Raw genomic sequence first — 20,873 nt, 5'->3', positions numbered from 1 at the left:
AGGGTTAGTTATTATAATTTATACCCATATATCTTCCTCCTACTTTAATTGTAATCCCAAATAAAATTGCAAATGAGAAACAGAAATCAAAGTTTGTCTACTTTTTATTTTTTAACACTTGATATGCTGCAGATGTAGCAAATTATGTAAATTATTCAAAGGGAACTTTTGCAAATCTCATATAGTAGTAACTAAATTCAACTTTTAGCACTGAATTGTGAAAGTAGCAAAAAGAAAGGACTACATAATACTAGCAATATGCCAACATCAGATTTAAATAGGCGATTAAATTTTAGTTGGTATCCCTAGTGTTTCACACTTGATTCACCTAAGGTTTTCTTTAAAAACAAATTACAAGAGGTGGGAGGGAGACGAAAGGAGGAATTTTTGTTTAAGTAGACAGTGTAGATTTTGCAAGATGAACAAGTTCTGGAGATCTCTTGATTAAAAATGTAAATATACTTGACACCATTGAATTGTATACTTAAAAATGATTATTAGGACAGTAAAATTTATGTGTTTTCCATTAGATAGATAGAGAGAGAAAGATCATGAGCAGGAGAGGCAGGGGGAGGGAGAAGCAGACTCCCCGCAGAGCAGGGAGCCCACTGTTGGGCTCAAACTCAGGACCCTGGGATCACCTCAGCCGAAAGCAGATGCTTAACCAATTGAGCCACCCAGGTGCCCCTCCACCACAATTTTTAAAATAAATTAAATTGGAATACATTTTTGAACTATGTTAATGCTGAGCCACTTATCAAATATGAAAAATAGATCAGAAGGTATTTTCAAAGAATTTTAGCCACATTGATATTTACTGTGTTCACCAACTATTCTCCAGGATCCAGTCTTCTTGCTAGCCCTGCTTTTTATTCTCTTATATTTCTCACATAGTCTCTCCTGCCCTGCCTTTTAATAGGTACTAATTAAACACTTAGAGTTTGGAATAAAGAAAACCTTAAGAGCATCTGTCTCAAAACCTGGAGAGTCTGGGTTTGGGAAAGTAGGTGAAAAAAAACTTAGCACAAAAATGTTATAAGCCTCGATGAGCAAACTCTTTTCATTTAACAAAAAGAAGAATTTGCAATTTGTATTCCAAGTGGGAAACAAATCAGAAAATATAGAAGCCAAAAAACAGTCACTTTCCAGGATTTAGCCCTTAGTGATAAAGACCGGATTCGTACCACAGGATGAAAAAAATCAAAACAAAACCACAAAGGGAAATAATATGCAAAGGAAACAAAATAATGGACTTTCCTGACACAATTCTCTGACCTAGGACAGAAAGAGTTCTGTAGCACCTTTAAAAAGTATTTTACCAGTGGCACTACTCCAAAGGAAAATGAAATTAGGAAATTATCCACCCAAGTAAGGTTTGTAAACAATCAGATCATCTCTTAAAGCAATTCAAACTATGTCTCATCCCAGTGGAAGCCTTTTTTTATCAAGATGTCAATGGGAACATTGTTCCTCTCCTCTACATCCCCCTCAGCAATTAAATGTGGCAAAAAAAAAAAAAAAAAAGGAACAAAGAAATGCAAGTTAATAATTCTATATTCCATTCTAGTGGGTGTGATTCTTAAAAAAAAAAAGTGTAATTTATAATCAGAAACCAGTAAAATCTGTAGTGTCTATGGCTCACTTGAGAAGGTGTGCATAGAATGGTCAGTTTTGAAAATGCCTTGTGTAAAAAAAAAAAAAAAAAGAAAGAAAATGCCTTGCGTATCTGAGCTCACTTATCCCAGCAAAGCCTAACTCTCCCCTAGGAAAGGCTACAGGCCTGAGATCTTAGTCTGCTCTATGGCTCAACAAATTTAAAACTAGAGCTCAGCTTAGATTAAACAAACAATATCACATTTTCTAGAATGGACAGGAAGCAAGGGAGTCTCCTCAACTCCATTTAGAAATAAGATTTTCTGTTTCTATTTATCTAAAGAAGGTGGGTCCTAATGGTTTGGCCATTCATTGTGCAGCTGGCTAATTTAAACCCATGATGGAAGGTTTTCCTATTTATGAAACCACTAACTTCTATTATGAAAAATATACAAAAAGTTAGCACTCACATTACTGTTTCCCATAAATGGGTTTCATCCCTAGAATAGATCTATAATGAATAATAAATGCTCCATAAATAAAAAGATGGGACCTTAATGATTCTTTCCATCCATCTATATGTAGGAAGATTGAAACAAGAAAAAAATTCATTCTACTGGGGAAAAAAAAACAAAGAGGAATATTTAGTCTCCTTCATTTTTAATGCATAGAGAGGAAATTTGTTTTAATTTGTATGTCTTCAGGAAAACAGAATAAAAGAATTTCAGAAAAAGTTATGTTCTTTCTCTTATCCACTGAATTTTTAACACTCACTTGGTCTAATTAGGTTCACTTATAAAATTTACAGGTACACAAATGGTGAACTAAAACACAACCCAGGCACCCTTTTTGTGTCAATAATGCCCTCACTTTGACCTTTTAAACGCTGTTGCCATACAGAACAGACAGTAACAGTTACTTAAGTTCATTATCCATTCATGAGGGAATAGGCCCCCAACCTGTCCATTAAATTTGGTGAAATGTTAATTTTGTCTATTTTGGCTTCTCAATTCCTTAGGCTCTTAAACATCTCTCAATGATATGAACACTAAGAAAGAACTGAAAACTGGTATAGTTGTCCCTCCCCCATTCCAGCACTTACCAAATCACATTCACTTGCAAACACCACAAATATGCAATAGGTAAGGACTATCAAGAGCTCCTCATTAATTAATTTATTCAACAAACATTGACTAAATGCTTTAACATAAGCCAGACACTATTCTAATTGCTCTTGAATTTTATCAAAGAAGAAAACAAAAATCCCAATTCTCATGGAATTTATAATCTAGGGGGAAGGGAAGCCAGTTAATAAACAATACAGATAATTTATAAACATTAGAAGGCTTGATGTGAGGGCGCCTGGGTGGCACAGTAGGTTAAGCATCCAACTCTTGGTTTCAGCTCAGATCATGATCTTAGGGTCTTGAGATAGAGCCCCAAGTCAGGCTCTACACTGAGCACGGAGTCTGCTAAAATTTCTCCCTCCCCATCGCAATCTCTCTCACTCTCTCTCTCAAATAAAAAAATAAATCTTAAAAAAAAGAAAAAGAAGAAGGTAAGATGTGCTGCGGAAAGAAGATAGGGCAGAAAAAGAAGAACCTACCTTACACTCACAAGGATGGCAATAATAAAATAAATAATAACAAATGCTGTCCAGCCTGTGGATAAATTAGAACCCTCATACACTGCTGATGGGAATGTAAAATGGTGCAGCTGCTTCAGAAAACAGTCTTGGCAGTTCCTCAAAATGTTAAACATTGAATTCCCATATGACTCAGCAATCCCATTTCTAGATGTATAACTAAGAGAAGTGAAAATATGTGTCTGCACAAAAACTTGTATACAAGTATTCATAGCAGCATTATTCACAACAGTGAAAATAGAAACAACCCAAATACATGTCCATCAACTGATGATGGATGGATAAATAAAATGTGATATATTCCTACAATGGAATATTATTTGACAATAAAAAGAAATTAAATATTGATGCATGTTACAATGTGGATGAACCTTGAAAACTTTACGCTAAGTGAAGGAAGCCAGTCACAAATGGCTATATATTTATTGTATGATTCCATTTATAAGAAACATGAAGAATAGGTCAACCTATCAAGGCAGAAAACACGGGTGGGTGGGGGAGGGGAAGGAAAATGAATGCTAGATTGGGTTTCTTTTTTAGGGTGATGAAATGTTTAAAATAGTTGCAGTTGGTAAATATTACTAAAAACCACTGAATTACACATGTAAAATGGGTGAATTGTATGGTATATGAATTATATCTCAAAAAAGCTGTTAAAGAGTGCTGGGAGAGAAGAGAGATTCAGTATAGAGATTGAATGAAGGCAGACCTCACTGAGAAGTTAGCAATGAAATACGGACTACATTGAAGGAGATGAAGTAGTTGGTTAACCATAAAGAAATCTGGAGGAAGAGCCTTCTTTCAAAGCAACAGAGATGCTAACAAAACTCACCCATAATAAGAGATAACCTGTACCTGTTAAAGAAATTGAATTTTCTGTTTAAAATCTTAAAAAAAAAAAAAAATCTTTAGGTCCAGATTGTTTCACTGGTAAATTCTATCAAACATTTAAAGAAGAAATAATACCAATTCTGCACAATCTTTTCAAATCATTTTATGAGGTCAGCATCACCCAGATACGAAAACCAAAAATAGTATAAAAAAAGAAAACTATAGACAAATATCACAAATCCTCCACAAAATATTATTAAGTAAAATCCAGCAACAAAGGAAAAGAATAATACACTACAACTCAATGGGGTTTTACCCTAGGGAGGCAAAACTGATTCAATATTCAAAAATCTATCAATGTAATCTATCATAATAATGGTCCAAAGAAGAAAAATCACATGGTCATATCAATTGATAAAAAAAGAGCATTTGAGATATTCAACATCCGTTCGTAATAAATAATCCCAGAAAATCAGGAATAAAAGGGAACCTGCTCAATTTGAGAAAGTGCATCTGCAAAAAGCCTTCAGCTAACACCATACTTAATGAAAGCTTCCTTCTAAGAATGGATGTCCCATTTACCATACCTATTTACTATAATACTGAAAGTGCCAGCCAGGAAAGAAAAGATATAAAAGACATACAGTTCGAAAGGCAGAAATACAACCATGCCTAATCACAGACAATATAATTGTCTACAGAGAAAATCCTAAGGAATCTTCACTAGCACTAGTAAGTTTAGCAAAGTAGCATGATACAATGTATTTCTGTAAACTAGAAATGAAAAAATTTGAAACAGAATTTTAAAAAATATATGTTTATAATAGTTTTTAAAATTTTTTAAAAAGATTTTATTTGAGAGTGAGAGCATGAGTAGGGGGAGGGGCAGAGGGCGAGAGAGAAGCAGGCTCCTGGCTGAGCAGAGAGTCCAATGCAGGGCTGGATCCCAGGACCCTGGGATCATGACCTGAGCCCAAAGCAGACATTTAACTGGCTGAGCCACCCAGGGACCTGATATATTTAGAATAGTTTTTTTTTTTTTAAAGAAAGAAAAGAAATACTTAGGTATTAATTTAATACTGTTTTCTAAACATTTCAAAATGCTAATGAAAGAAATAAAAGAGCTAATTAAATAGAAAGACAGAGCAGTTCATTTATTGGGAAAGTTAACATAGTAAAGATACCAATTCAATATAAGTTGCAATACAGGTTTAATGTAATTCCAATAAAAATCCTAGCAGGAAATTTTTGAGAATATAAACAATTTGATACCAAAATTTGTATGAAAAGGCAAAGAAACTAGTTAAAAACAATTTTGAAAATGAAGAATGAAGTTAGAAATATTATAGGATCTCATTTTAAGATTTATAAAGTTACAATAATCAAGAAAGCATGATATTCGTGAAGAAATAGACACACAGATTAAGAGAAAAGAATAGTGAGTCCAGAAATAAACTTACACAAATGTGAATCTTAATTTTTGACAAAGAACATGTGGCCAATTAATTTTTGGCAAAGACACAAAGGCAATTCAATGGATAAAGGACAGTCTTTTCAACAAATTCTCTTGAAAGTTCTTACAAAAGACACCAAAAACATGATCCTGAAAAAAAGAAGTAATGAATTGTATTTCATTAAAATTAAGACCTTTGCTCTGAAACAGACACTGTTAAAGAATGAAAAGACAAACTACAGTCTGGCAAGAACTATCTCTAATAACATATCTGATAAAGACATTATATCTAGACTATGTAAAGTACTCTTGAAACTCAAGATTAAGAAGAGAAATAGCTCCTTAAAAATTGGCCCGAAGACTTGAACAGATATTTATCAAAGAGAAGTATATGGAAGAAAAATATGCTTATTGATTTTTAAAATAATACAAAACTGATTGAATGGGGAAAGGACAGTCTTTTTAACAAATGGTATTAAAATACCTGGGCATTTATATGCAAAAGACAAATCTTGACCTAAACCTTATACCTTACATAAGAATTAACCCAAAATTGATCGTAAATCTAAATGTAAAATATAAAACTGTAAAACTTTTAGAAGAAAACAGAGAAGAAATTCTTTGTGATCTGAGGTTAGGCAGACAGACACAAAGAAAAAAACATGACCTATAAAGAATAACTGATAAATTGAACTTCAAAATTACAGATTTTTGCTCAGCAGCAGAGATTAAGAGAATTAAAAGACAAGCTACAGACTCAGAGAAAATATTTGCAATCACATATCCAACAAAGAACTTATATCCAACATATAAAGAACTCTCAAAATTCAGTTGTAAGAAAACAAGAAACAAGAAAACAACAATTACAAAATAGGTGAAAGATCTTTACCAAAGAGGATATACAGATGGCAGAAATGTTCATGAAAAATAATTGAACATCATTAGCCATTATGGAAACCCAAATTAAAACTATGACAAAATACTACCACATACCTACTAGAATGGCTAAAATAAACAATAATGACAGAACATCCAAGTTCATAGCAGCACTATTCACAACAACCAGGAGACAGAAGCAACTTAAATGTCCACTGACAGATGAACGGATAAACAAAATGTGGTATATACACACAATAAAATACTATACAATCACAAAAAGAAAGGAATGCTGACACATGCTTCAACATGAATGAAACATGAGGATATTTTATGCTGAGTGAAATAAACCAGTCATAGTAGGATAACTACTGTATGATCCCATTTATATGAAATACACTAACGTAGCTATCTTCACACATATAGAAAGTAGATTGGTGATTACTGGGAGGTGGGGAAGGGGGAGTAGAAAGTTTTTCAATAGGTATAGAGTCTCATTTCTGCAAGATGAAAAAGTTATGGAGATCTGTTTTATAACAATGTAAATATACCTTACATTTCTGAACTGTAATTTGAAAAATGGTTTAGAGAGTACATTTTATAATATATCTTTTTACTACAATAAAAAAAATAATAATGACAATACCAAGTGCTGACAAGGATGTGAAGCAATTGGAACTTTCTTATGTTGCTGGTAGGAATGCAAACCTCTGGAAAATAGTCTGTGGCAGTTATAAAGTTAAACGTATATCTAACAATGTATGACTAACAATCTCACTCCTACATATTTTCCCTAGAGAAATGAAGACTTTCATGCACACAAAAACTTTTATGTATTCATAGCAGCTCTACTCATAATCACCCAGAATTAGAAACAACCTATGTCCTTCAACAGGTGAATGCACAAACAGGGTATATCCATGGCACAGAATACTACTACCCAACAATCAGAAAGAGTGACTCATACATGCAGCATCCCAGATGACTCTCAAAGGTGAAACGGCAAGTGAAGGAAACCAGTCTCAAAACATTTCATGCTGAATGATTTCAATGTCGATGACATTCTTGCAACAACAAAATGATAGTGAAGAACAGAGCAGTGGTTGTCAGCAGTTAGGAGCTGGGGGAGGAGACGGAGAAGAGGTAAGATATGACTGTAAAAGGGTAGGGCAGGAGGATTGGGGAGCAATGGAACTGTAACGTATCCTGATAATGGTGGTAGTTAAACAAAACATATGTATATTAAAACTCTCAGAACTGCACACACACAGACACACACACACACACACACACACACACACTCACCCCAAAGTAAAAAATACCAGAGTACTGAATGACCAAGAAATGACCTCTTTTGAGAAAGTCATGATCACAAATGCAGTAATAGTGAACTACTTAGTAGCTCCTTTGTATATCTGCCTCCAACCTAAGCCAAACACAACGACTACTTCCAAGAAAATCTCAGGAGTCCAGCGTCAGAGCTGTCAGGAAAGGCAGCTACATTTTCCCGTGAGCCTACTATAGGCTCACTGGCCAACAGCCATGGTCAAAAAGAGAGGCAAGGCAGAGAGAAGTTTCGGAAAAATCAAAAACCTATTTGTGTCTTCTGAAAGGACGAAAGGTTTGACAGAGCAAGTACAAACCAGTGTTCAGTGAAAAGCTTCATTCTTAGGGCCCCAGTTTGCTTGGAGGAAGTTTACAGGAAATGTTTCCAAAGGGGCTGCCAAAAACAGCCATAGGTAACGTGGAGGCTATGAGGTCTGGACTCTGCAAAAACCATTCCCATGATCTTTCGGCTGTGACCTTTACTTTTCTTTAGAGAGGAGCTACCAATAGGCAAGCTATAAATATACACCAGTTTTCCCCCTCAAAGTGAAGGTAAAAGGAGTTGAGGAATATCGCTCTTGGCTCTGATCTGCAAAAAGTACAAGATATCTAGAAGGATGGGCGGCCCGGGTGGCTTGGCGGTTTGGCGCCACCTTTGGCCCAGGGCGTGATCCTGGAGACCCGGGATCAAGTCCCGCGTCGGGCTCCCTGCGTGGAGCCTGCTTCTCCCTCTGCCTGTGTCTCTGCCTCTTTCTCTGTCTCTGTGTCTCTCATGAATAAATAAATAAAATCTTTAAAAAAAAAGATATCTACAAGGAATGGAAAAATAGCAGAGTTAAGGAAGGCACAAAGAGAAATGTTTTGAGAAAGAAAAGAGGTATCAAAACTCTAGTTAAGAGGTTGACAAGAGAAAAACGGGTAACACAAAGAGGGGAGGGGGAAAGCTGATGTGCTATGTGGATCTGGAACCAGGCAGCAGGAAAGACACATCTGAGAAGCATGGAGCCCCCAAGACACTAAAGGACAAGGTTCACAAGCCTTGAAACTTCCCCCTTTGTTAACTGCTATATCCCTGGAGCACAGAAGAGCATCTAGGCCCAGGGTAGGAGGCCAGTAAAAATGTGCTGTGTGAAAGAATAAGGAGGGCTTAGCAGGGTGGTCAGGAAGAGTCAATCAGTGGTCACAGAGGAACTCTCACTGATGTGTGTGCTCAAAAACAATGCCTCACACAGACCTGGGTGGCTCATCAGAAGGAACAGTCTTCTCATAACATCTCTCTTAGGACACAAAGGAGGCCTTACTTACTGAGACTCCTCAAACCCCACTCTACTGATTTTTAACAAGAGGCATAATTATCTTTCCCAGAAACAACTGGATAGCCCATGCAGTCAGAAGTCTGTTTCCTGAGGAGGAAACAGAAAGGTGTGGAAGGCCAGGTATGGTTTTCTAACTTCCTGGCTGAAATCATGATATACCAAGAATGGACATCCAAAGTGAGTAGCTGTTGGAACTCATGGTGTCAAATCAAGGTCTGGTTTTCTGGACCATAACATGTGTATAGTACTGCTAGGCCTGTGAGGCCCATTCCATGGAAAAAGAGGTGATATACTGGGTAGAGACTGGATTGGCCTAGTGAAGAGAATCTTAAAGCTAAATTAGAGAGGGAAGAAAACACCCACACAATGGTCTACAATCAGGTCCCATGGAAGACAACAGCTAGGACAGAAGACACAGCAGCAGCAGGGATTTCTGGTGCCTTCAGAGAAAACAGCATCCCAGAAGTGTGGACACAACATGAACAGGTACAGAGACAGAAGAGTAGATCTCCTAAAAGAGATCTGAGGTGTCAACCCAGGAAAGTAGCTCTTCAACACGTGGTGAGACAGGAATCCTGATAACTTGAAAGAGACAGATCTGATCCAAGGAAATCTAATGTCAGGAGGGAGCACACCCAGCTGGACACAGCGAAATACACAGAACTCAGGGAGACATACACTGGAAAATACGTAGAAGTGGGTACACAGAAAGGACATATAGCACATTGTTATAAGGGGTAAAATGGATCACCCAGCTTGGAGGATTTGTCTGTTTTTCTATATGTAGAACATTGAGCAAAAGATATTCCATTCCTACAGATAAATTCTTAAAATTTTAATAACAAGATGAATTCCTATTCTGAATGCAATTCTAAATATAAAAAAAAAACGTGGTTGGTGAAGTGCGATCATAAAAATTTTGGGGAACTCATGGTACTATCTTGGCATTAAAATGGTTAAGAAAGGGAACATGAAGTCTGGTACCCTGTGGGCTCTGTGAAAGCAGGGACCTTGTCAGGGTTGTTCATTGCTGTGTCCTTAGAACACACTGTCTTGGGGCTGGTACTCAACAAAAATGTACGAAATAATCTAGACAGCTTAGTATGGCCCCATGGTGAAAATCTCTGAATTGAAAACACATTGAGGGTATGAAAAGGACTTTACAAAAAAGATGGAAGGACCATCAGGTAACATTGTGATCAGAAAATAGATATAAATATATTTATTAGTGCCAGGGATAGCTAGAAAAATTGGAGAGAATTTGTTTCAGGTCAGTATAAAAGAAAATTTCCCCAACAACCAGAGCAAGGAATCAGGAGTTCAGAAGTTGAACGACAACATGTCAGGTTCGTTGGAGATAATGGACATTCCTGCCTTGGAGACAGACCCAGATGACTGGTAAGGTACTCTACAGCCCTAAAATTGTAAATTTCTTTTTTTTAAAGATTTTATTTATTTATTTATTCATGAGAGACATACAGAGAGAGGCAGAAACACAGGCAGAGGCTCCCTGTGGAGAAACACAGGCAGGCTCCCTGTGGAAAGCCCAATGCAGGACTCGATCCCAGGACCCCAGGATCACGCCCTAAGCCAAAGGCAGATGCTCAACCACTGAGCCACCCAAGCGTCTCAAAATTCTCAATTTCAACTGAACATTCAGAAGGTATTTTCCTAGAGATTCAGGAAGTAGTGTTTGTCTGTATTAAACCTGAACAAGTTTTAATAATACCCGACTTCAGGTAAATTGCAGATCAATCTGAATTTTATAAGTTAATTTGGGAACATACTTGTCATTCCAAATAATCTAAAAAATCAATAACACAGACACCACTAGCATGTAAGTTGGGGACTATTTATCCACAGAGGCAATCATACATGATTGTTTCAATTTATAAAGGAATTCTCTGCAGGACTTGATGCCCAGATCCACCAAAAACATCAACATATGAGGGATTCTAAAGTTGGACTCCATGAAGTTGGATTTCTGATCTCCTGTCAAAATCTGGCTCCTAAATTCTAACTTCAGAAAGGAAGATGTAACAAAACATTTATATTACAGAGTTAAATTCCTTTCCTAAATTCTTGCTTCTCTTCTAGAATTGAAAGGGTGAAATTACATGATCTGTTTGGAGCCATGGTGCCGGCAAAAGCTATTAAGATTAACAACCATAAAGTTCATGAATGTGAGATATTTTAATCATTAAGAGATTGGATAAACTTTATAATGAATTACATTCAGTGTATTGACACCCATTGCTAGATAAAAGGAAGTGCATGCTCCAACACATGATTACTTAATAGGATCTCCCTGGGTGCTCTTCTTTCCCTCCCGCATGTATTTGCTCAAATGTTGTTGTCCTAGTAAAGTTTCTCTGACCACCACATCTTAAATTGTAACTTAGCTCCTACATTCCCCATTCCTTGCTTTGTTTTTTCTTCTCATTTTCTAACTTTGGTGGTTAACTTTCTGCCTCCTATCCTTACGAGAATATAAGCCCCATAGGGGAAGGCAGTATTGTCTCTTTTGTTCCCTGTTATATCACTAAAGTCTGTAACAGTGCCTGACATATAGTAGATGTGGATGCTCAATAAATATTTGTTGAGAAGACAAATGAGTGCTAATATATAAGCAAGGAGCCCTAAGTGGACCTGGTTGTGCTATGCGGTCTATGACTGATTATGTAACTTCCTTCTGCTACAGTAAATTGGGAAAGGGAGAGATTTTCTTCTCTTCCTCCAACATGGTGTTAGGGTGAATGATACACAAAAGTACTTCCATATTCTTAGTAGAACAAGATAGATGAAATAAAAACGGTGTCTTTTATTAATGCAATCAGACCAGTCTTTAACAAGTATCACCCTTATGCATATCTTCTAAGTTTGCCCTATTTTCTAGATATAGAAAATAATCCCAAACTGCAACGTTATGCCTATATGGTTACAGACAACACTATCTTTAATAGGACCAAACATAATTTTGACCCTTGTCAACCATGTTTATATGCATAAAATGCTGAAATTAGGCAGGTAAGTAGAATCAAAATTATTCTTCAGACCAAATCCTTTTCATAGCAAAACTCTAGTGTATGAAGCAAACTCTCATAGTAGGATTACCTTTCAGTGATTAATCCTTACTGATCTGGGTATGAAGCTATCTTTTAGAAATACAACATAGCATAATGGTCAAAAGTACTGGCAGTGGCACCACGTTGCCTGGATTCAGATATTGCCTTTGCCTACTGCCAGTTATGCCTCCTCAGGCAAGTCATTTGAATTTTCTGGCCTTAGTGTCCTCATCAGTAAAACTAGGATAATAATAGCACTGAAACTTCATAAGTGTTTAATGATTAAATGATTTAATGTGAGTAAAGTTCTTAGAGCAGAACCTGGCATATGATATCATTCAATAAAAATTAGACATTATTATTATTAGGGAATGCAGAGTACCAGTAAATTAAAGTTTCTACCAGATGACTCTCTACAAATCACTCTGATTCTTAGAATGCTGATAACTTGGAACAATGTTATTTAAAAATCGAGACAGGCATTCCTTCTGCCTTACTAACAACACAAAAAAAGTCATGATTATAATGAAGATCAATTTCTTCCTATTTAGAAATATAACTTACTTTTAAAATAAGGGCACAAGATAGGAAAAAGAAATTTTCCCTAATTATTTTATTGGCTTCTTGATAGTTGTACAGGATTGCAATTGTGAGTACATGTTTTTTGGTTAGTATTTTAATTTACTGTCTTTCTCTTTTCCATTATGATTTTTCAATCTTTAATTTCTTTTACAAAGTCTTAAAGCATCCCGTGCTGTATTTTTAGTTATAGTGAATATTCAATAAATAAGCAATTCAAAGCACATCTAAGAGTATTTACTAGGGGGACGCCTGGGTGGCTCTGTTGCTGAAACGTCTGACTCTTGATTTTGGCTCAGATCTTGATCTTGGGGGCAGCCTGGGTGGCTCAGTGGTTTACCGCTGCAGTCTTTAGCCCAGGGCCTGATCTTGGAGACCTGGGATAGAGTCCCATGTCAGGCTCCCTGCATGGAGCCTGCTTCTCCCTCTGCCTGTGTCTCTGCCTCTCTCTCTCTCTGTCTCTCATGAATAAATAAAATCTTAAAAAAAAGAAAAAGATCTTGATCTCTGGGTTGTGAGACAGAGCCCTGCGCTGGGCTCTTTGCTGGGGGTGGAGCCTGCTTAGGAGTCTGTCTCACACTCTCCCTCTGCTGCTCCCCATGCTCGTGCTCACAATCTCTCTCTCTCTCTCTCTCTTAAAAAAAAAGAGACTACATACCAGGTATAAATCATAAAGCACCTGAACGAGACAGTCTCTGATCGAAATATTTTACATTGCAAATAGAGGCAGACACATAAACTAGAAAAGTCAAAATATTCATATTTTAACAGGATTATAAGCAAAGGAGGGGAGGTTCCTACTTGGATGATACAGAATCAAGGCTAAGAATATCTTTAGGGAAGGGGTGCCTAGGGAGCTCCGTCAGCTGAATGTCTGACTCTTGATCTCAGCTCAGATCTTTTAAAAACTTTTTTTTTAAGATCTTTTAAAGATTTTATGTATGTATTTGAGAGAGAGAGAGAGAGAGAGAGAGAGAGAACAAGCAGTAGGGAGGGGAAAGGGAGAGAGAGAAAGACAGAGAGAGAGAGAGAGAGAGAGAGAAGCAGGCTCCTGGCTGAGCAGGAAGCCTGATGCAGGGCTCAACCCCAAGACCTAGAGATCATTACCTAAGTCAAAGGCAGACACACTTAGCTTAATCGACTGAGCCACCCAGTGCCCCTCAGCTCAGGTCTTGATCTCAGGATCATGAGTTCAAGCCCCACATTGGGCTCCATGCTGGGCATGGAGCCTACTTAAAAAAGAATACCTTCAGGAAAGAAGAGACATGTCACACCTCACACCCCTTGCATGACATAGGATTTTCCTAGGTGTAGCTGTGAGAAGAAGGTGCTCAGTGCAGGAAGAAAGAAGAAAGGCAGAAAGACTTGGGGACAAGAAGGTCTAGGGGCGTGCTCATTAAGTGACTCTGTGTGACTGACATGCAATGTAACTGACTGAGAAAAATGACAGGAAAGGTCAATTCGGGTTACACTAAGGAGAGCTAAAGGGTCTGGAATTCACTTAGTAAACAATGTAGGGTCAAGTCATACTTTTTAAGCAAGAACTGACAGGACTGAAGTTCCACCTGAGGAGATTCTCTCATGGTGGTATCCAAGACGAGCTAGAGGAGAAAGGGTAGAAATGGGTAGTTTGCCTATCAATTCCCCCAAATTCCCAATAATCCTTATTCTTTCCAGTCACCTAGCTGTTGGGCTGTACCATTCTAACAAAAGAGTCTTAGCACCTGAGGTTTGTGGTTTGAGGGGATCACTCCCCAAAACCCCATCCTCTATGTTCTACTTTATACAGTAATTTCTGTCCTGAATCCTTTGGTAATTTCCTGTCCTAGTTGCTAACTCTGTTCCCCGGTTCCTTAAAAAAAAAAAAAAAAAAAAGGATGAGGACTCTGTTTGAATCTTTCTGATTCCTATACCAGGTACCATCTGCCCATGAGTACTACTACCTAAGTAACTTAAAACACTCTGGCTACTAAGGTTTACCTGGATTTCCCACTCCCATTCACCTGGATGCTCTGATATGCTATCTACCTTATTGGGTGGAACGCATGCCATTTTGGAGTGAAATACCTATCATTTTTTTTGCCTGGCCTGAGACTTGGAAAGTTGTCATCTTGGTTACTCTGGTGTTCCTGACAGCTCCTGGCATCGTGAACCTTCTCTGTCAGCCTCACCAGCTGGGTCAGGTTCCACTGTGGGCAGATTTACTACCAGAACCTTGCCTCTCCCTATCTTCTCTAGAATTCTATAGCTTTCTATAGTTTGTACAGCGAATACCTAAACATAACAAAGAGGCTACCTGCAATAATAGAGTGATAAGGACCAGATAATGGGGATAGAGAGGAAAGGCTAATGTTAGAGACCCTGCACCAGGAGAAAACACATGAAAGGTTTTAGGAACTAATGGAATGTAGAAGATGGTATGAGAGAAGAAAGAGTCAAAGGATTCCACGGTTCAAAGTCTGGATGCCAAAGCAAGCCATGTCTGCAACAGCACAGATAGCTGGGATTGGCAAGGGATCTGTTTTGCTTTGGAATAGATTTTTTACATAGTATTTTTCCACTTCCACTTCTCTCACTCTGTACTCATTCATAGCATCTACGTCTCTAGAATGAAAGCTCCAGGAGGGCAGGAACCTTGCTCGCCCATTCGCTCCAGAATCCCCAGCTCCAAAACAGTACTTGCATGCCTCATATTTTCAGTGCAGATATATGTAGATGTTAGGAATGGATTTAATATGCATTCTCAGGCATTGCTAGCCATCAAGTGCATGGGTATATGTGCCTAGGTCTTGGATGGAGACTTAGTTGAGAGATATGGGTACTGAGAAGAGATGGCATGATGAGGAAGAGCACAGTCAAAGAAAGGGGAGAGCTAAGACACGTAGCAAACTCCCTCAAAGGTTTAGGGGAGAGGAGAAGGGGGAGAAAGGAAGCAAAAGGCAAAAAGAAAAATCAAAGACAACCAAGATAATGACATCTTTTGCAAATGAAGGGAAGATTAACCAGCGATGGCAAATGCTACAGAGGTTAGGATGGATGAAAATGAGAGAGTGACACTGAATTTCCTGATTGGGAGGCTTAGAGTGTCATTAGTGGAGTGCTGGATGCAGGGCCAGATGGCAGAGGGAAAGGAATGATAGTGTGGAGAGGAAGTAGAAGCAGTGATACAGGCTGAATTTTCAAGACGTTTGGTCTTGATGGCAACACCAACAGAATCCGTAGCAGTTAGAAGAACATGTGTGTTTAGACAGGGGATTTGTTTGTATTCTTAGCTTTGGGGAGATGGAAGCATATTTAAAGATCCAGAGAGAGGAGCCTCAGCCACTACATGCTCACCATCTGCTAAAAAGAAAGGAAAAAAAAACAGGAAGAAATAATTATGTAGGAAAAGAGGTGTAAATGACATTTTGAGTTCTAAAGATATGGAAGAGATATAACGAGAGCAAAGGTGGGACCAGGGAAGGGTCTTGTTGCTCAGGAGATGAAAAGTAAAGAAAAGGGGCAGTGAGGGAAAGTAGATGGAAAGAAGATGCTCTCCTGCCCTAGAACCCAACAGCCTGTGGACCAGCCTATACAGAGTTGAAGATACAGGTAACTTTCCGCTTTAAAACAAGGCCAGAGAACTTGAAGTCGGGGCCTAGGCTCATCTTGCCTTATAGGACAAGATGGCCTTCCAAAATATAGTTGACTCAAGGACCACCAAAGCAGGCAGAGGACAGGACACTTCTCTCTCTCTCTCTTTTTTTTTAGATTTTTGTTTTTAAGTAATCTCTAGATTTAATGTGGGGCTCAAATTCACACCTCGAGATCAAGAGTCACATGTTGCACCCACCGACTAGGACCCTGCTTAACTACAACTACCATGGTAAATATATGATTACAATAGCATTTATTATAATGGCATTAATAAATCAGTGTTGCATCCTATCTGTTACCAATAAAAACTCATAAAACAGAAATCCAGACTAGGAGAAGCAGTATTAATCACTATGTAGTGGAACATAGTAAGATTCATATCCATGTGACTATAATGCCAGGAGTTTAGGAGAAGGAAAAACAGAAGATTTATTTCTCTTGGAAGAAATGCATCTTCTTTCAGATCCTAACATATTGTGGGATGTGTCTAAGGTGTACTTTATAGTTTGCCAGACAGCACATGGCTTTGGTCATAACCAGACAACAAGAGTTCACTGTATGAGACAATTTATTAAGTAAGAAAACACCTTTCTCTTAGTTATTTCCAAATGCATCTGTTTTCCTCTAGATGAGACATCTTTCCTCAATGTGATTAAACATTTCTTATTCCATTTTGTGCCTTCCTTTATTTTAGGCCTTACTGATACACTTCATAAAGCTCAGCAGAAATTTAAGCCTTAAAATAAGCATATAGATAAGGTAACAACAAAATACTTTATAATGGGAACCTTGATAACATCTTATGAAGTTCATTAATATGCGTTTTAGAAAGAAATGACACAAATGTAGCAGATAAATACACAAAGAATTGTTAACATATCTACTTGGTTTGTTTTTATTCTGTTACATCACAATTTTGGTGCAAAGAAAACAAGTATCTAATAGATTTTTCAGGTTTTTAATGTAGTTGGGTAGTCTTTAGGAACTAGGAATATAGTCATCTACAAATAACTCCTGAAACTAAACTTTATATAAAATCCTGTGTGAATCTGAAAAGGAAACAGAATAAAAAGATGGCCAGGCTTTCCTCAACAAATATGAGATAACATGAAATAACACTTACTGCTGTTTAAAATGACTTTTCTTAAATAATCAGGGTTACAACCTCCCTACTGTTAAAATAATTAAAAAGAGATGACAAGGAAAAGTGAAGGACAATTTCTTTGTGGCTGTCTTCTCTACATTAGGGAGAGAGAAGTTAGTCACCTAGATTCAAGCAAAGGAGCTAGACAAATGAAGGGACTTCCATCCTCCCTTCTCAATACCTTCTAACTGGCACTATCTGAGCCCTTCTCCCATCTTGGGTAGTCATGGTAACCCGAAGGGCCAGATTCTCTCAATGTGTAGGGAAACACAGGGGGACACTTAAGAAGACCAGTGTGGTTCTGTTCACAACTGAAGACCAAGGAAGAACAAGATGCTCAACCAGGGATTAGAAGAAGTCAAGAATCTGGAACTGAAAGCACCTTAGAATTCAACTCACTGAACTCTGATCTGACTTGCTCAGGGTGACATGGCACCTGAGTAGCAAGGACACTACCAGAACACCGATGTTCTCACTCAGGTCAGCACTCTGTCTACTTCCCGCTGCTTCCTACTCCAAGAAGCCAATTACATTACAGTAAATGTAATAATCAAACTATTGATATTTCCCCTTAAGCCAAGTCTCTTTTTCCCCCCTATCCTTTCATTATAGAAATTTTCCAATACTTCCATGTAGAGAGGTGAGAATAATAAACCCTATGTGCCCATTGCCAAGCTTAAGCAATTACCAACTTGTGGCCTATCTTCTTTCATCTACGCTTGCCCTGCCTCCAGGATTTTGAAACAAATTCCCAATATAGTATCATTATTTCTTTTTTTTATTATTTCTTTTATAAATATAAATGCTCAAAGAAGTTATATAGCTGCAAATGCATCAGAGGCAATTTCGTTAGGAAGCTTTGGTGTTCCTATTCCACACCTTTGTGCTATTTGAGGTATTTTCTATTTTATTCCACAGCTTTAGAACTAAAGGCCAGTTCTTATGTCAGCAGAGACTAGTAAGAAATGCTCTCTGACCCTGCACATATACTGATAATATTAACCTTGGTGCAATGAGGAAATCTGATGCAACAATTGTATTAGACAATAAGAATGGAGAATATTGAACTTATATCAAGAGATAAATGCTTTTCTACCTTAAAGGTAACACCACTGATAGCAGACACTTGTTTAAATTGGGCTTAATTCTGGCCTGAGATTTAAAGCCAATTTCTTCCATGAGTAATATGAAAGGTACTAAATAACTAAATAATGTAATCCTTTAAGTTTAACAAGTCCACAAAATAATAATAAAAAATTTTCACACCAATAGTGTTATGATTCCCTTAGGACAGAAATTATTTATTTGTCCTAAAGGCATGATGGAAATTTTAAATTTAACAATAAAACATAGCAATACTTTTCTTTCGAACAGTCATTTACATTTTGCCCACAGAACAAATACATTCAAAAAAGACATTAATTTTTTTTTAAATTAACAAATAGGATTGTGCTACTAAAACTAAGTAGATAGGTAGATAATATTGTGTATGTGTGTGTAAATGGATATTTCAGCTACAATGTTGACAAATAACATTTCCCTTTCTAATTTTCTATTTCAATTTCCTTCACCTTCCTCGTCCTCCACACTAGTTTTCTGTATGAATTTACAACTATGTATTTAAAAACAAGAATATTTTAGAAAGTCAGTGAGTGGAAAAGGAGGCAAATCAGAACTCTAAGTTGTTTTATACTGAAATTAACTAATTTCATTTCAAATACGGACTTTTTTTCTGAGAAAGAAAAAAACCCTACAAGGCACAATTTTTTATTTTCTAAAAATTTTAACAACTTATCTTCTAGCAAAGTTATGATATTCATACCTGCTGAGGTTTCTCTAAATTTGTCACTGGTCTTCTTTTTCCTCCATTTCCAAGGCTTAAAGATTTTACCGATGGTAGAGAGTTTCCCCTTCCTCTTGAAGGGAGGTGTCTGGGATCCTGCTGTTGGGCCATCTGAATTTGCTATAGAAGCTTTGTCCAGTCCATCAACTGTATGAGGAAAAATAAAGTCAGAGAAAAGCTGTAATAAAAAGTTTGAAACAACTTCATCTGTTTCTTCCTGCACTTGAATAGCAAGCACGACCACTTTAATTGGAATCTCACATAAAGTTTCTTTGTCCCACTTCCCAGGTGGTAGAGCTCCCCTAATATCAATCAGTAAATCAATCAATCAGAAATTACAGTCCCCTTAGATAGTCATTTTGGGAGAATAGAAAAGAAGCAAAAGACTTACATAATAGGTAGGGCCAGACAAATAAGGGTCTGAGAAACACAGCTGAATCCATTTGCAGTAACTACATCAATATTTTGTGAAGGAATAGAGTACTCTAAGTATTCCTGAAATAGGATGTTCCTCCAGAGGCTAGTATGGCATTCTCAGTAATGAATATTACAGTTATGGTATAGTTAAAGCCATGGTTTCTCCATCACAAAATAAACTCTAGTGCCAAGAAGTTAAATTCTAATTTTTACAATGCTAAAACTATCTTTTGCTTCTATTGCAAAAACAAAAAACAAAAAAAACAAAAAACAACATTTTGGCTTTCAATAAACTGATAATTTTTGCTAACAATAAGAAAGGCATAGAAAATGTGGATACTGTGTATGATAGAACATCTTTAGTGCCTTAATCATTTTATTAATCAGAGAAAGGCCCCAAACCCTAAGTTGCCTCAAACTATGTTCCAAACAGATGGTAAACAATTTTGACTTGTTATTCTACTATTAAATGGGGATGGCAAAAAACTGTAAGCAGCCTGAATGGATAAACTCTGGTATTGTTCATGCAATGAAATAACACTCAGCAAATAATAACAATGATAAAATCCTGCTGATACATACAGCAACATGAAAGTATCTCAAAAACATTGTGCTGGGAAAAAAAAAAAAAAAAAGCTGGGCAGCCCGGGTGGCCCAGCGGTTTAGCGCCACCCTCGGCCTGGGGTATGATCCTGGAGACCAGGGAACGAGTCCCACGTCGGGCTCCTTGCATGGAGCCTGCTTCTCCCTCTGCCTGTGTCTCTGCCTCTCTCTCTCTCTCCTCTCTCTCTCTCTTTCTCTGTGTGTGTGTCTGTCATGAATAAATAAATAAAATCTTAAAAAAAAAAAGCCAAGCACAATGGAATACATACTATGTGGTTCTATTTACACACAAGTTCTAAAGGAGCCAAGATGAATTGAAAATCAGAACAGTAGTTGCTTCTTGAAATGAGATGGAAGTAAAACTTAACTGAGAAGGGGCTTACAGGGAACTTACTGGGGTGACAAGTTATCTCAGTAAGGGATAGATCTTTCAAAACTCATCAAATGGTTATAATATCATGTATTTTACTTTATATCAAATTTACCGTTACAAAACATAAATAAATAGTGAAGTCCAATGAATGATATGCATGCTGACGCTCTTTT

General features: G+C 37.3%; 1 protein-coding gene across 6 annotated transcripts in view; it reads right to left on the bottom strand.

Moving 5' to 3' along the window:
- Window positions 1–20,873, bottom strand: part of PHACTR2 (phosphatase and actin regulator 2) — a 205,669-nt gene that overhangs the window by 74,510 nt on the left and 110,286 nt on the right. For all 6 annotated transcript variants that reach the window (XM_035700908.2, XM_025422451.3, XM_035700907.2 and 3 more), the window contains exon 2: window positions 19,287–19,454. Coding sequence is in view for 4 of the 6 variants with exons in the window: in XM_025422451.3 (XP_025278236.1) it covers window positions 19,287–19,454 (168 nt within the window). In the remaining 2 variants the exon portion in view is untranslated. The remainder of the gene's footprint in view (window positions 1–19,286; window positions 19,455–20,873) is intronic.

This window comes from Canis lupus, chromosome 1, assembly GCF_003254725.2.
Source record: "Canis lupus dingo isolate Sandy chromosome 1, ASM325472v2, whole genome shotgun sequence".
NCBI classification, from domain to species: domain Eukaryota; kingdom Metazoa; phylum Chordata; class Mammalia; order Carnivora; family Canidae; genus Canis; species Canis lupus.
Note: the sequence above shows the minus strand (reverse complement) of the source record. Positions and strands in the feature narration are given on the sequence as shown.